The sequence below is a fragment of the Chelonia mydas genome, chromosome 1 (genome assembly GCF_015237465.2).
Source record: "Chelonia mydas isolate rCheMyd1 chromosome 1, rCheMyd1.pri.v2, whole genome shotgun sequence".
In the NCBI taxonomy this organism is placed as follows: Eukaryota; Metazoa; Chordata; order Testudines; family Cheloniidae; genus Chelonia; species Chelonia mydas.
Genome location: NC_057849.1, coordinates 218,655,307 through 218,669,511, shown reverse-complemented (window position 1 = coordinate 218,669,511; position 14,205 = coordinate 218,655,307). Strand labels below are relative to the sequence as shown.

Here is a 14,205-nt window from a genome sequence, read left to right as displayed (position 1 = left end):
AAGGGCGATACTCCTAATATTGATACCCCTTTCTACTCCAAAACCCTCTACCATCCTCCCAGCCCCTTAAAAAGAGTAAATTAATATCTAAACAATCAGTCCCCCAAACCCTACCCAAGCACAGTGGTTTTTTGCCCCCAAAAGAGAGATGTGCGGAGTCTCCATGAAGTCTACTAAGGACTTTGCTATTGTTACTGATTTTTACAAGGAAAGTACTAATGCACCAGAGTGATAGGTAGCCATATATAACCTTAAGATAGTTAAGTGGATAAGAGTCTGTGGAATAATTCCAGTGGACTGATGGATGTCCAATTTCCCCTTCCTTGTTACTCAATCCTCTCCACTACCCTCCCGCCCTGGATCTCTGGGGCTGGGACAGGAGCTGCAGCTCCTGATGCGGAGCCTGTCTGCTCAGGAGATGCAGGTAGAAGGTGGCCCCAGCTGAGCAGAGGCTGGCACAGGTTGATGACCTGACGCCTGCCTCTCCCTGACAGTAACTGGACTTTTGGTGTCCGGTCAGTACATCTGACCGGACACAGTACAGGTCCCCTTTTGACCAGACTTTCAGGTAAAAAACCGAACACCTGGCAATCCTACTTGACACTCTGCATTATCAGAGGCAGACAAAACCCATTTCCCAAATGCACAATACACACATACCACATCACCTTTCTACTTCCTCCACGCTCCACCACAATGGCTCAAAGTCCTTCGATCAGGCAAGGCAGAACTTCTTTGAAATGCTGCTGCAGATGACAAAGAATTCCGGGATATGTTTGGGAGCTAAAGACACCCACCAGGCATGACTGAAGAAAACCAGGAACTCTGCTTTTTATAAATGGATTTATAAAACATAACCCTTCATTTGCGGGAATGTAACAGATATACTGACAATGTGGGTGGAATTTTCAAAAGCAGTCAGCATTAGCCTAACTGCTCCCACTGATGACAATAGTAAAACTTCCATTGACTTCAGTGGGAGCAGAGTTAGGCCAATGCAGAGTGCTTCTGAAAATCCCATCCCATATTTATTGGAGCTTAAGAACACCAGGTTCCCAAATTTGGTTGATGACTTCTTCTTAGTAGCATTCTCAGATTGGTGCCGAAGAGCTTTTATATAATGCTACTTTTTATTTTCTGTAAGTTTATGATAAAGTCACTGGAGGATCGCTATAGACATTATAAATCCTAGCAACTCTGATGCCCTCACACATCTAGCTACATCAAGAAGTTTTACTTTTCATATGCTCATCCAATGAAATGTTTTGCTTCTTAATTCCTTGAAAATGAGTTCTTACCTATATCTATGGGAGAACTTTAAGTATTGACCAATAAATACAATTAATCAAAAGAAAAACCTGAGTATCAAGTCACTTTTTTGAAATCTAGCTCTTGTAATTGATTAATCTTTGTACAATATTATTCCATTTCAGTGTTCTGGAGCCTAAAGATGAAAATTATTAATTTCCAGGAGTATCCTTCATTACTGTTCTTTCAGATAGTCCTCTAAGGAGAGTGATCACCAAGGTTACAGTTGTTTTCTTATCCAGTCTCTAGTAGAGTGGTTGAAGTGTCATTTGCCAGCATCTTTATTATAAACTGTTAAATTTACACAGGATATTCTCTCTTTTGAATATATAAATTACTCCCAATTATTCCTTATATAGTTGTCAGTATAAGTTAGCTAGTTTCCCCATAAGTGTCACAGCAGCCATGGTTGTTCAGGAGAGACTTGAATGCATCGTGTAGGGTTTCTCGAATGTGCTCAGGAAGGGAATGTGATGCATAGGTGACAGCACGGAAAAGGCACAGGAATATTTGTGAGAGAAGCTGACAAATAGCAAGATGAGGCTTGCATGATTGGCAGAGTTATTTCAGAGCTTTAAAAGTAATAAGAAGCTTGATCTTGATGCCGTGCAGAAATTCAAAGAGGAACAATGATTTTGTCAGAGCAACAAATGAAGACATTTTAGTGGCAGTGCTCATGTGAACTAGAGAGGCAAAGAGGGTGTCAGGAAGCCCAGAGAAGAGGAGGTGAAAGTAATAAAATACAACATTTTCCCAGTCACACACAGGCACCTGCCCCAGATATTTTCTGCTCAGGTACATGCCTCCTATCTTCTCCAAAACATACCTGGATTGAAAACTGGATGAAGAGTAGTAAACTAATAGCAATTATAAACAGTGATTATCAAGGTAGAGGAGGTGTCTGGTGGGGTACCACAGGGATCAGGGTTAGACCTGTTTTTTTAATAGTATCTTTAAATGATCTGGAAGAAGTCGGACAAACAGCATGTAGTTCAATTTATAGACCATACTAAACGGAGATGTGTTGCAAACACCCTGAGGGAAAGAATACAATGGGACCTAGAAAGGTTAGAAAAATGGGCAGAAAGTAAAAGATTCAGAGTAGAAAAATCAAAGCTAATACATTTGGGGAAAATTAATGTGAAGCACAAAGATTAAATGCGAGGGAGAAAGCTGGAAAGCAGTAATGCTGGAAGACCTAGGCATGACATGGGGCAATAAATTAGATATGAATTTCCAGTGTGATATGGGAGTATTAAAAAAAAATCAAATGTGGTTTACAGTGACATGCAGATGCAACATTTCATGGAACAAAGAGCTGAAAGAAGTCCACCATCTCTGGCACAACTGAAATACTGCCTTCATTTTTGGACACCTCAGTGCCAGAAAGATGGGGATAAACTGGAGGGACTTCATAGAAGAGTAACAAGAATGATTAAAAGTTGGAAGGAATGACTTGTAAGGAAAAATTAAATATGTACTATATAACATAGCCAAACAATGACTAAGTGTGGACAGCTAAGAGAGACAACTGGGCACAAGTATTTGAAAATTGTAAACACCTATGAGGGAGAGGAGGTGTTTAGGGTTAAGGAAGGTTTAACTAGGAGGACAAGCAAATGTAAGCGGAATCAGGAAATTCCATAACTTGAAATTTGAATTGTGGAATTGACTCCAAATGGAGGTGATGGAAACAATCATTTAAAACATGACTGTACGAGAGTGCTTGAGAATACCGTGCTACATTGTCAACAGGAGATCCAGCAGATAAACTTAATAGGTCTCTTCTATAATCACACGTACAAGATCCTAATATACCCTGCACAAACATATAGGTGTCTTGCATATACCATGAGCTTATGTGTACTTCTCTACATAAACACACATCCACCCCTCCATAACCGTACTCTTGGCAGGTTCAGTGCCACCATGTAGGGTGAGGTTTCTGTTGGTTCAAAGGTGTCACTGGGCACTGTTGCCTGCTTCTTGGTGCTCCAGTATTCTCCATGTAGCTGTCTTGTATGCAGTGTATTCCACAGGATGAAACAAACTAACCCTGCATGCATTTAGATTCTTCCAAAATGTGTCTGAAGCATTTCTTCTGCCCTTCTCCTTTGGATGCATCTTTCTTGGCTCAGCTGGCTATAAAGTATTATTTTATTTATTTTATTTTCATCAGGCCGGTTGGTGGCATGGCTCGTATGTCTCATTTTTACCTTTGTTACTGCAGCTTTGATGCCAACGTTATCAAAGACTTCAGTGCTTGGTGGTCCTGAACATTTATCCTAAGGATAGTACTTTGGAAGCATTGATTTAATGTAGCCAATAGATTTATGAGCCATTGTTATGAGGCCCATATATCATAGCTGCAAAAGCAGGAAGATAAAATCTGATCTTGGTTTGGAGCTGAATCCTCATGCATTCCAAATCCTGCATCTCAACAGATCAAAGGAACTGCTAGTCTTGTGAATTTGGTCATTCACCTCATGAGTGATGGTCAGTCTGTTGGAGAGGACTCGATTTTAGGGTTTGTCTATACATGGAGTTATTCCGGAATAGCTATTGTTTAAATGCACACCCTACATTAATCCATATTTACTTTCAAGCGTAGACAAGCCCTTCAGGGTATACCTATGCTAGATGTTTTGCTTCTGTTCTAACCTGAATTAACTGATTGCCAATTAACTTGATCTAACTACCAGCTTTGGAAATGCTAATCTAGACATTCCACAAACATGTGTGGTTTACCCTAAGGCTCTGCCTAGGAACAAATATTTGTGGATTGTCCAAATTTACTGACTTGGCTAACATGAGTAACAAGTGCAAAATCTGTAGTTTAGACAAATCCACAGTAGAGGAACTTATTGTTTAAAGGGTGTGAATGACCAGCTGATGGCTGTGACATTTATTGCTATCTTGCTTAAGGTGATGGTTAGACCAAAGCACTTAGCTGATGCACAGAAACTGTTTACAGTGCTTTGAAGATTGCCTTGTTCTGGAAACACATGAGATGAACTCCCATCTCTTTCCATAACCCTGAGATAGAATTGATTGATTGTATTTGAGCTCCAGATGACATCACCTTACTATATACAAGTATATACACCCACATCCACATCAACCCCCTCCCATTTATACACACCTCCACCGTACACAAAACTCCCAATCCCTCACTATAGAGCAGATTGGGAAACATAGGTGAGTGTGCTTGGGAAACTGAGTGTGGAGGGGGTGGGGCAAAGGAGTACAAGGACAACCCCCCTTGGGGTATCATGTGCCCCAGAAGAACACAAAGGGATAGGGAGAAGGCAGAACCCTGGCACCACCCCCACTACTGCAGTGGCCCACACAGCAGGCTAACTGCATCAGTGGAAGTAGGTTGTACTATTTGTGCCTGGGGAGAGATGACAAAAGTGGCACCATACATTCAATCTTTCCTGGGGCTTCTCATTGGGAAGTACAGCACCACACTAGAGGCAGTATTCACAAGGCCATGTCTGTCTCTCTCTCAGTCTAGCTTTATACATTCCTTCCAACACCCAACCTACCCCATATATACATCCTACCACCCACTCTTCACACACTTCCCCTCCCTTCCCGCCACCTAATTCCACATCCTGCACTGACAGACCTACAACCATAGGTGGATAGACACCTCCCACACAAAACCCCCTCCTCTACACCACAGTCCTTGTTATCCACACACCTCTACTGCCACAAACTATTACTCCCCTTACCTCTCCTCTAACAGTCACAGAAAGGGAAATATAACCCTTACTCATCATGGACACACATGTCCCCACAGAAAATAATATCCTCCACCCTTTGCAAATATAGATTTCAATAGCTTTGTTGTCAGGATTGTGTATGAAGTTTGCCAAAGCTAATACGTATTCCCATGCTCTTGCCCCTAAACTCCCACACCTTCCTGTATGCCCCTGAAACTCCAGCACCAACTGCACCTCTGCAACCAATGTGTTTCCCTTCCCTTCTGGCAGACTTATGGATTTGTTTGCTGCTGTTTGTTTTTTTAATATTATGGAATATAAAGCACGAGCTTTGGTATAAGTAAGGGTATTATTGTGGGATTGTTTGGACTAAGCTGTGGGCTCAGCACACTTGTAGTCATTCTTATTTCATCTGGCGATGAGTTCCATAGTCTTGGCACAGTTCCTATGGAGTGTCTGTCTCCTGTGGTCATGAGTCTCCCTCTGTTGGTCAAGTGCTTCATTGTTCCAGTGGGATGTAACAATCATGGGAGTTTGTGATCACACACAGAGGGAAATGGTCTATTAGGTAGCTAGAACCAATTCCATGCATGAATTTGAAAAATTCGGAAAAGGATCCTGAGTTGGACTCCGCGTTCAGTGGAGAATCAGTACAGATGGTATTGAATTAGGATGATGTTTTCCTGGCATGCTTTGTTGCTTACCAAGTGGGCTTGCTGAGCCCTGAAGTTGCTAGGGCTTTTGCAGGACATGGGGATTCCTGGTTACAGTGGGCCAGATTCTCAGCTGGTGCAAGTCAGCAAAACTACATTGGCTTCAATGCTAGCTGAGGTCCTGGCCCACAGAATTGCAGTATTCGAGCTGTGGTGTTGTGTTTGAGCCGATCACAGTAGCCACATCTTTGCCTGATCATACCAGACTCAATCTTCTGACCAGCTGCAGATGGAAGTGGGCAGCCTTTTTCAGTGTGGTTATCAGAGTATACAAGCATAGCACAGTGCCTAAGAGGACCCCAAGTCTGCAGATCAATTTAACAATCTGAGAACACATGCCTCAAATGGACAGGATTGTTATGGAGAAGAGACTTCCTCAGTGTTTCCCTCTTGCCTTCAGCATTGCCTCAGTCTTCAACTTCAGCCAGATGCTCTTCCTTCAGGTACACCGAGATGGTGCTCTTCACCTTTGCAATTCACCTTTCTCCCCCACATTTCTCTGCCCTCACACATACATACAACCTCTCACACTCCTGTTCAATTTAGCCACTTCTCCCTCCTCCCTTTACAAAAACACAACTTCTAACCCCATTCTAACACCTATACTGCCTCTCAACCCCCTTATTCCAACACAACCAGACCCCACGTTCAGACCTGTTGCAACCCCATCACACACGTCAGTCTCCCAATAGCCTCCCCAATACACATACAAACAGCATTGCTCACACACACCTTTATAACGTTTGCCCAGACGCAAGCCCCTCAATAATCACAGGCTCTTACACACAGCTCATCTACTGCATGTCCCCAAACTTACTACCATCTCCCTACCCCAACACACAATTACCTCTAAAGCTCTCTCTCTGCCGATAATCTAAACACCACCTCCCACACAACCCCCATGGACCCATGCATCCCTAACCCAATTCACAAACAGTAACCACATCTACCAATCCCCCCACCCCGCATCACCTGCGTCCACCTGCAACAAGAATTCATCTACCCTTCCCATACCCTCTCCACTACACCAAACTGACACCCAAAACTACTCACACTGCCATTCATGCATATGTAACCTCCCACACCCTTACACAAATCCTCCACACCTACATCCATACTGTCCTGCATTTAGACCAGACCCCCCAAACACACTCATTCCTATTCTTCACCACACACACTCCATCCATCCCATAGCTCTCCCTACTTGCCTACTCCCACAAACCCCCCACGCTATCCATGCATCCTCACACATCCTGACCCTCTTCCCTCCCCACCACTTTTACTTGAGTAGCTATTTCCTTCACTCATAAACACCCATAATGGCCTTCCCCACTCTCATGACATAAACTGTCACCATCCCCCCATACTTCCCAAAGACACAACCGTATTCCTGAACCCCTCACACAGATATACCGGCTTCCTCATCACTAACTCCTTAACTATTTCCAATATCCCCTTTCCTCTTCCTCTGCATGTAATCTATGTCCCTACCAACACCCCTTGCCTTCCCATAATACCACACACTCTACTCCCACTCCTGACTCCCCTCAGACATATACCCTTACTACCCCTCCACATAACCAGCCTTCCCACTCCCTCTGCTCCCCACACCTTACATAGTGTCAATACATAATTATAGCCCCTTTCTCTGCTAATGTACTGTTCCCTTTCCCTCACATCCCCTTCCCTCACCCCCTCTTTCTCCCATCGCACCCACACCTTATACCTCCATCCCCCTTCAGACAATCACACTCCCCTTACCCAGCCCTGAATTCACACTGACCTCCCCCAACACACAACTCTATTGCTGTCCCTTTCATCACACTTTGCCTCCATGTGCCTTACCTTCTCCCATACATGCTTCCTACCTCCCACAAACATGCATCTTTTTCCTCTTCTGCCTAAGCCCCTTCTGCACCCCACACCCATTACCTCACTCCTTACACCCCCACAACTTTATACACCCCTGCACTTTGTTCTCCCTCCTCTCACAATGTTTCTCACTTCCACACCCCATCTCGCTTCTAAAACTACGCCTTGTGTTTGTGCCGCTCACCTACCCTTCACATGAACCCCATGCATTTCCCCCCCATCTACACCCTCTTTACATCCCTCATCCTCCCATCTACATCCACATTCCTCAAACCCCACCACATCTTTACCCTCCCTTCACACTTCATCCCACCCACATAATCCCCATTAGCTCACCCACCCCCCCTTCCAATCCCCACTCGCACCTTTTACTTCAACCCTGCCTCCCAACTACACATGAGAACTTTTCCTGGCTCCACCAGCCTCCTGCCCTCCCTCACCCACAACCCCTGGCCACCTGCTCTGCAGACTCCAGTCTCTTCCCTCCCCATACACCTTTGCAGTTCCCTTGATCTTCCCCCACACTCACCCACCATCCCCGCCCTGCATAGCCTTTCCTCTCCACCCCCCACTCCCTGAGGTGCTCTCTGCTTCCACAGGGCCCCTACCTTCCATACACAGACTCCTCCCCCCCGACAGAATCCTACAGGCCTCATTTTAGACCCCACACAGGCATTCCTTAGCTGCCTGTCCTCCCCAAACACACAGCCTCGTGCCCTTCCCCCTCCACCCATTCATCCTATGCCTCCACTACAGAACCCCCCATCCCCCCCTACATCCCCCCCCCAACAACTTCACCCCCCCCCGCAACCCTATCCCCAGTCCACACCCTTTCTCCTCTCTCCCTCCCACGTGTTTACTTCCCCTTACGGTCCCCCAAACACACCCCTGATTTCCAACCACTCACCCAGCTGCGTTCCCCCTTGCACCCTTCACCTGTCATGTGCACCAAACACACAGCCTTCCCTCTCCTCTGGCCCAATCCTTTCACCCCCCACACCCCTGATCTTTCCCCTTTATACACACACACACACACACACACACCCCCCACTTAATCCCCCCAGCAAAAAAAAACAAAAAACCCACATCCCTAACCTCAACAGCCTACCACGCCACAGCACCCCCTCCCTAGCCCCACTGATACACCCCCAACTTCCCTACACACTCCTCCCCACATTCATTCCTAGCCTCCCTCCCCCTCGCCCCCTTTCTCTCGCACACCCAGAGCTCCTGATACGGACACGTGTGTATCCCAGACCAGCCTTCCTCCTACAGGCAGCTGGACTCGCTCCTCACGCGCCGGCCTGTCGGCTGCTTTTGTCCATTGGGCCACAAGCGGGGTGGGGGGCTGGGGTCGTTGTACGTCGGCTGTTGCTGACCCCTTTGGCAGGAGTTGCAGCCTGTCACCCTTCACTCTCTCATACACAAGAGCAGGTACGGCTGAGCCTGGGCGGCCTGTCTTTTGTCAGGGCACTTGGCGGTAGGCACAGCGCGAGGGCAAACTTCACACGCCGGGTGCACGCGTCGCGCCAGCCTAGCAGCAAAGGGGGCTTCCTCGGAGCGCTTCGGGGGAGGGAGCGGAGCCCACCTCGCACATCCCCGTCTGTGGAAAAGGAAGCCCCCTTCTCGTCTCTAAGTCACGGGTTTGCAACAGGGGAATCAGGCACGGCCCGCGTAGTAGCCTAATTCAACCCCAGCCATTCCTCTCTCGAGGTAGGGCACATTCAGAGAGCCAGAGAGGAGGCAAATGTTTGTTTTAACGAAGGATTAAGAACGGATTGGAGAACTATCTGAACCAGCCGAGGACACCCCCTCACACACACACACACACTAAGAGCCGTTGGGTCCCCTCCCCAAAATACCCCCCCCCCCCCGTCAGTAACTGACTTTCTAAGCTTCGGTTCAGCTGTTTGGCTGAGAAGCCGCTTTCACTCCCCTTTCTGTGCGCGTGGGGCTGCCTGCTGCATTCCTAGAAGGCACTTTCCAGAGCCTGGGACTCGCGCAGTGTCGGAGTAGGGTCCCTGCCCTGCCAACTCCACGCGAATGCATCGGTTCACCTAGACGCAGATAACCCTTTGATCTCCGGTCCCCTCCAGAGAAGGGAGCCGTTGGGTTTGAAGGGAACGTGGGGGTAGTTTTAAAAGGTCATGCATGGGCGCTCCGTGCCTGGCACAAGAAAAAGCGCCAGCGAAGTTAGTTACGAGGTCTAGAAATGGGGGGGGGGGGGGATTTTTCTGCCGCTGCCGCTCAGGGCCTCTAACTTTCCCCCGGGGCAAGTGTGCTGAAGCTGATTCTTGCATTCCCTGCTCAGGCTTCTCAACGCTTTTGTTATAGCTGAAGGTGCTGGCTTCCCTCTTAAAATAAAGCCACGAGTCGTCTTTGCTTTTGCCTCTTAAATCGGATGCCTTTAGCACCTTATATTATCCCGCCGCCCCGCCGGGCTGCTTCCCTGCAGCGGACCCCGAACTGCAGGCGGTGGAGAACAGCGAGAGCGGAGTCTGCAGGCTAAAGAAAGATCTGGGGGTGAACGCACCGAGACAGGCTCCAGAGGTTGGGACAGATCTTTCAACGAGACGACCCCCCCCCTTTTCAGGTTTTTAAAGAACCCCTCTTCTCTCCCCCCGCCCCCTATTAGAAAATGTCATATTTCCCTTACCGTGGTAGGAGTAACCATGGCATCCGTGTGAATGTTTCCAGAGAAGTCGACATGAAGAGAGAGGTTGATGTAAATATGTTCATTCAAAGTCCCAAAGCTGGTTTGCTTGGGCTGGGCAGAGTTGCTCTATGGGAGAGGAGCCTTAAACTCTGAGTCCCGTGAACATAATCTGCTCGATTATAACAAACCAGCTCAGCCAGATGGCTCCGTGCTCTGCGGATTAACCCCTTTATTGCCACACTCTGCCTTCCCTACCTACCCTTTCCAATAACGCTGCCTGGTTGGGAAAGTCGGCGAGTGAAGCCCCCCCCCCTTTTTTATTTGCAAACGAACAAGCCCCCCATAAAGGTATTCCCCCCCACCCCCCGTGTGTGTGTTGTAAAGAAGCACCATTTAAAAGACCTGTTGATCATTTTATCCCCCTCCTACCAGGATCTCCTCCTATTCTTAAGAACAGTGTCCGCACCAGGGAACACTTCACAGAATTCCTTTGTTAAATCATAAACATCTCTTTCTAAACACGATTCTCAGAAGACAAGTATTTTATAGCCCCAATGTCTATAATGGTCCACTGTAATGGTCCACCTTCTCTCCGGCGCTCACACACCCTGGTCAAACTGTTTACATGTGTTGCTATTCTTACCCACGTTCAGGAGTCATTAAAGGGCACATAAAACAGGTGAAAAAGAAAAGCAGAAGGAAGTACATTCTAATAAGCCTTTCCCCCTCCCCCCCCCCTTTTTTTTTAAATTTAACTCCAAATTTTAAACCTGCTGGGTTGGTTGGTCGGTTAGCATTTTTGTTAGCCAAGTGCCTCCCCGTCCTCCCCAATTTGGAAGCAATATTCGTTTGTTCGAAGAGAACCCGGGGGTGGATTCGTGGGCAGATATTCCTCACGTTTTGATTTCTAGATTAGCCCATTAAGAAAAGGACGGGGGGTGCCAAAACCATGGAAAGTTCATCAGCCGTCAGCAGTGACTGGTTTCCAAACTTTTTTTTATTTAGAGTGATCGCTCACAGCGATCGTTGATAATTTTAGCTGCGTGCCTCTAATAGTCTCTCTCTAAATTTAAATGCTTATGTCATCTTTCTTTTCTATTTGATTCAAGTATAATTTGAGCAAGTCATAACCACAATCAAGGGGGCACACAGAACCGTTTGTATGGGGCGCGCGCTCTTCTGGGGAAGACATTTCCTTCAAGAATCTCAGTTCTGTGTGATGATGTGTTTTATATGATTTCATTATTAACCCCAACTAGTTTCCCCCTTGTTTTGTATAGTGTGATTTCACCTCCCATGCCCTCAGAGCATCTTTCTAGCTCCCTTTGAACCTTTAAATCTAGCTGGAGGTTTGTCACGTTTTAGGGATCTATTTTCAGCTGTCAATTGAAAAGTTGACTTTTAAAAAAATATGACTATCATCATCCGTAAAATACCACCATTGCAGACCTCTGTACTTTACACAGTGTACCTGCCTTATATCATCATCACTGGCTGAGCTGATTGTCGCATCTGAATGCCCTGGCTCAGAAGGAAAAAGTGCAGTCTTCCACCGATGCTTCCTAAGAATATTCTGCTAAAACTTGCTGCTCTCACAATCCACAGGTAGCTTAAAGGCTGAGCAACTCTAACGCGTTTTCTTCTTCACACTTTCCCTGTCTGCAGAACTTCCATCAAGACTTTTTTTTTTTTTTTTTAGAGCCTTTGTAACAAAAAGTGGAGTCAGATGTAAATTCTCTTCCCCCTCATACACACAGTGCAGTCAGACCTGGGTGCCTTTTAAATCTCCTGAATAGCCAGCAATACAAATATTTCCTGTGGCAGGCCAGTATTATGCTCCAGCAGCAGCAGTCAAAGGGTTAAGTTTCTGAAGACAGCCCAGAGCCGGGAACTTCGCTATTGCAGCCAGTCCAGGAGAAAGAAGGGAAACAAGTAGACTACAAGTAAACGATTTCTGCATAGAGGGGCTGGCTACCTCTGATGGGAGGTAAACCAACCAGAACCATGCATTGTGCACAACTTGAGGGGTTTTGCTCTGTACTTGTGTCTGCATGCCAACAACACGCCTTGTAATTTGAGATGTGACACCTTAATCTTGCCAAATATGTGTGCTCTGTAAAAAGCATTGTAGACGGGGTATTCATTTTTACAGCTAGAGAAAGCGAAGATATGTTCATTACTTTCAGTTTCCCAGACTTTCCCTTAAAGGGTTCAAAACTGCTCCTGACATATTTTTCTGTTCACCTTTGCAAGTGTTTATCTTCATTTGTTCTACATTTTCACCATAATCCTTAGAACTACAAGTGGCTCTTCTACAGCTTTCAATATTATGTAAAACTGTTGCTAATAAAGTGAAAGAGTAGAATGGTTACCTATGAAAATGATTGATTTGTTTTAAAGGTAACCGTCATGTCAGAAGTACTGACAGGGTAATACTTTATTAAACGGATACTCTATTCAGTCCTTAAAATATCAATGAGATTACTTTGAAGACTTACAAATATTACTACATACATGCCATGGAAAGAAAGTATGATATTTATTTTGTGGTTTTAAATTGTGCTGATGACTAAAGCATTGATCTGTTCATTTTAGGCCTGGGTGAGCCTTCAGACACTTATGTTTTAAAATAGTTTCTGTATATGTGTGTGTCTCTAGCTATTTAATTTGTGTATTACACAGTAAATTACACAGTAAAACAGTATATTTATTATGACATTTATACACATGTGAGATGCACTTTAGTAAATAAAAGGATAGGTAAAGCCAATATTTCATGAGTAATCATGGGTGATTAGAAAAGGAGGGAATTAGGGTTTGCCCACTAACTGTTAGCTTTTGCACTAGCGCCACTTTGTGGTTGAAATGCTGAATAGAAATGGAAAGGTGTGGAAAGATCTGTGTTCATATGTATGCTACATGTATTTCAGCAAGTTTGTGGTGTTTCCATGGTGGCATTGATACACACTGACAAAAACAACAAGCTGCAACGGCAATGTGTTGCAGTACATTTAATAAGCCATTTTATTAAAAGGTAGTTTTGATCCAGAAGTAAGTAAGAGAAAACAAATGGTATCTCCCTATTTTTCCATATTGCCTTAACTTATTTTTTTTTCCTTTTACTAATCAATTTGTTTAAGTAAAAACTTTAAGTTCAGGAGACTTTTTTTCTTTAAAACATCAACATCAGTTGGAAAACTCTGTGAAGTAAACAAAAAGACACTCAGTAAAGATTTTTCTGTGGCGTGAAAATGAGACTGGTTTTCTTTACAGCTAGGAAAAGTGGTGGTGGTGCGGAATCGGGTGAGATTGTTTTAAAGTAAATCCTAGAATTTATTTTAAAGCGTTGTAAGCTCACTAATGTGTTTGGAGTTGTCCATTCACACCAGAACTGAATATGTAGACACAAGGTGTGTCTACACTTTGAATTTTCAGCACCGCTCCCCCCACCCCGCATTAGCATTATCTGCAATAATGCAACTGTAGACTTCCAGTAATGTTACAGTAGAAAATAAGGAAGAAAACTATTCAATTAAAAGGGCAGGAAGAATTCAAACAGGCAAAAGTACCTACATAAATTGGAATTTATACATTTTTAATCACCCAAGGTAGTCTAGAAGACTCAGAGTCAGATATTACATACATCTTACCTGAAAGATAGTACTTCCAGTAGCACAATATCCCCTAACATTGTGGCCTTGATTTTAATGCAGATTTCCTCATTGAAATCCAACTGAGAAGTTTGCTGAAATATCTACGGCTTGATTTTGAGCCACCATGCTGGGGGACTAGATCAGCAGTGACTTCATGCTACCTACTGAAAAGCTACCTATGGCAGTTCTGCTTACTGAAATACTAACACCACTTCCTCCAGTAAGTAGTTGGTCCTTGGTGGTTTCATGTACAACGGCTGATCAGATCTAATCCT

General features: G+C 45.1%; 1 protein-coding gene across 1 annotated transcript in view; it reads right to left on the bottom strand.

Moving 5' to 3' along the window:
• NTF3 (neurotrophin 3) overlaps positions 1–10,430 on the bottom strand; it is a 58,240-nt gene extending 47,810 nt beyond the window's left edge. Inside the window, exon 1 of the mRNA XM_007056919.4 lies at positions 10,278–10,430. Within this exon, the coding sequence (XP_007056981.2) occupies positions 10,278–10,295 (18 nt within the window). The 5' untranslated portion in view covers positions 10,296–10,430. The remainder of the gene's footprint in view (positions 1–10,277) is intronic.
• Between the last annotated feature and the right edge of the window lie 3,775 nt (positions 10,431–14,205).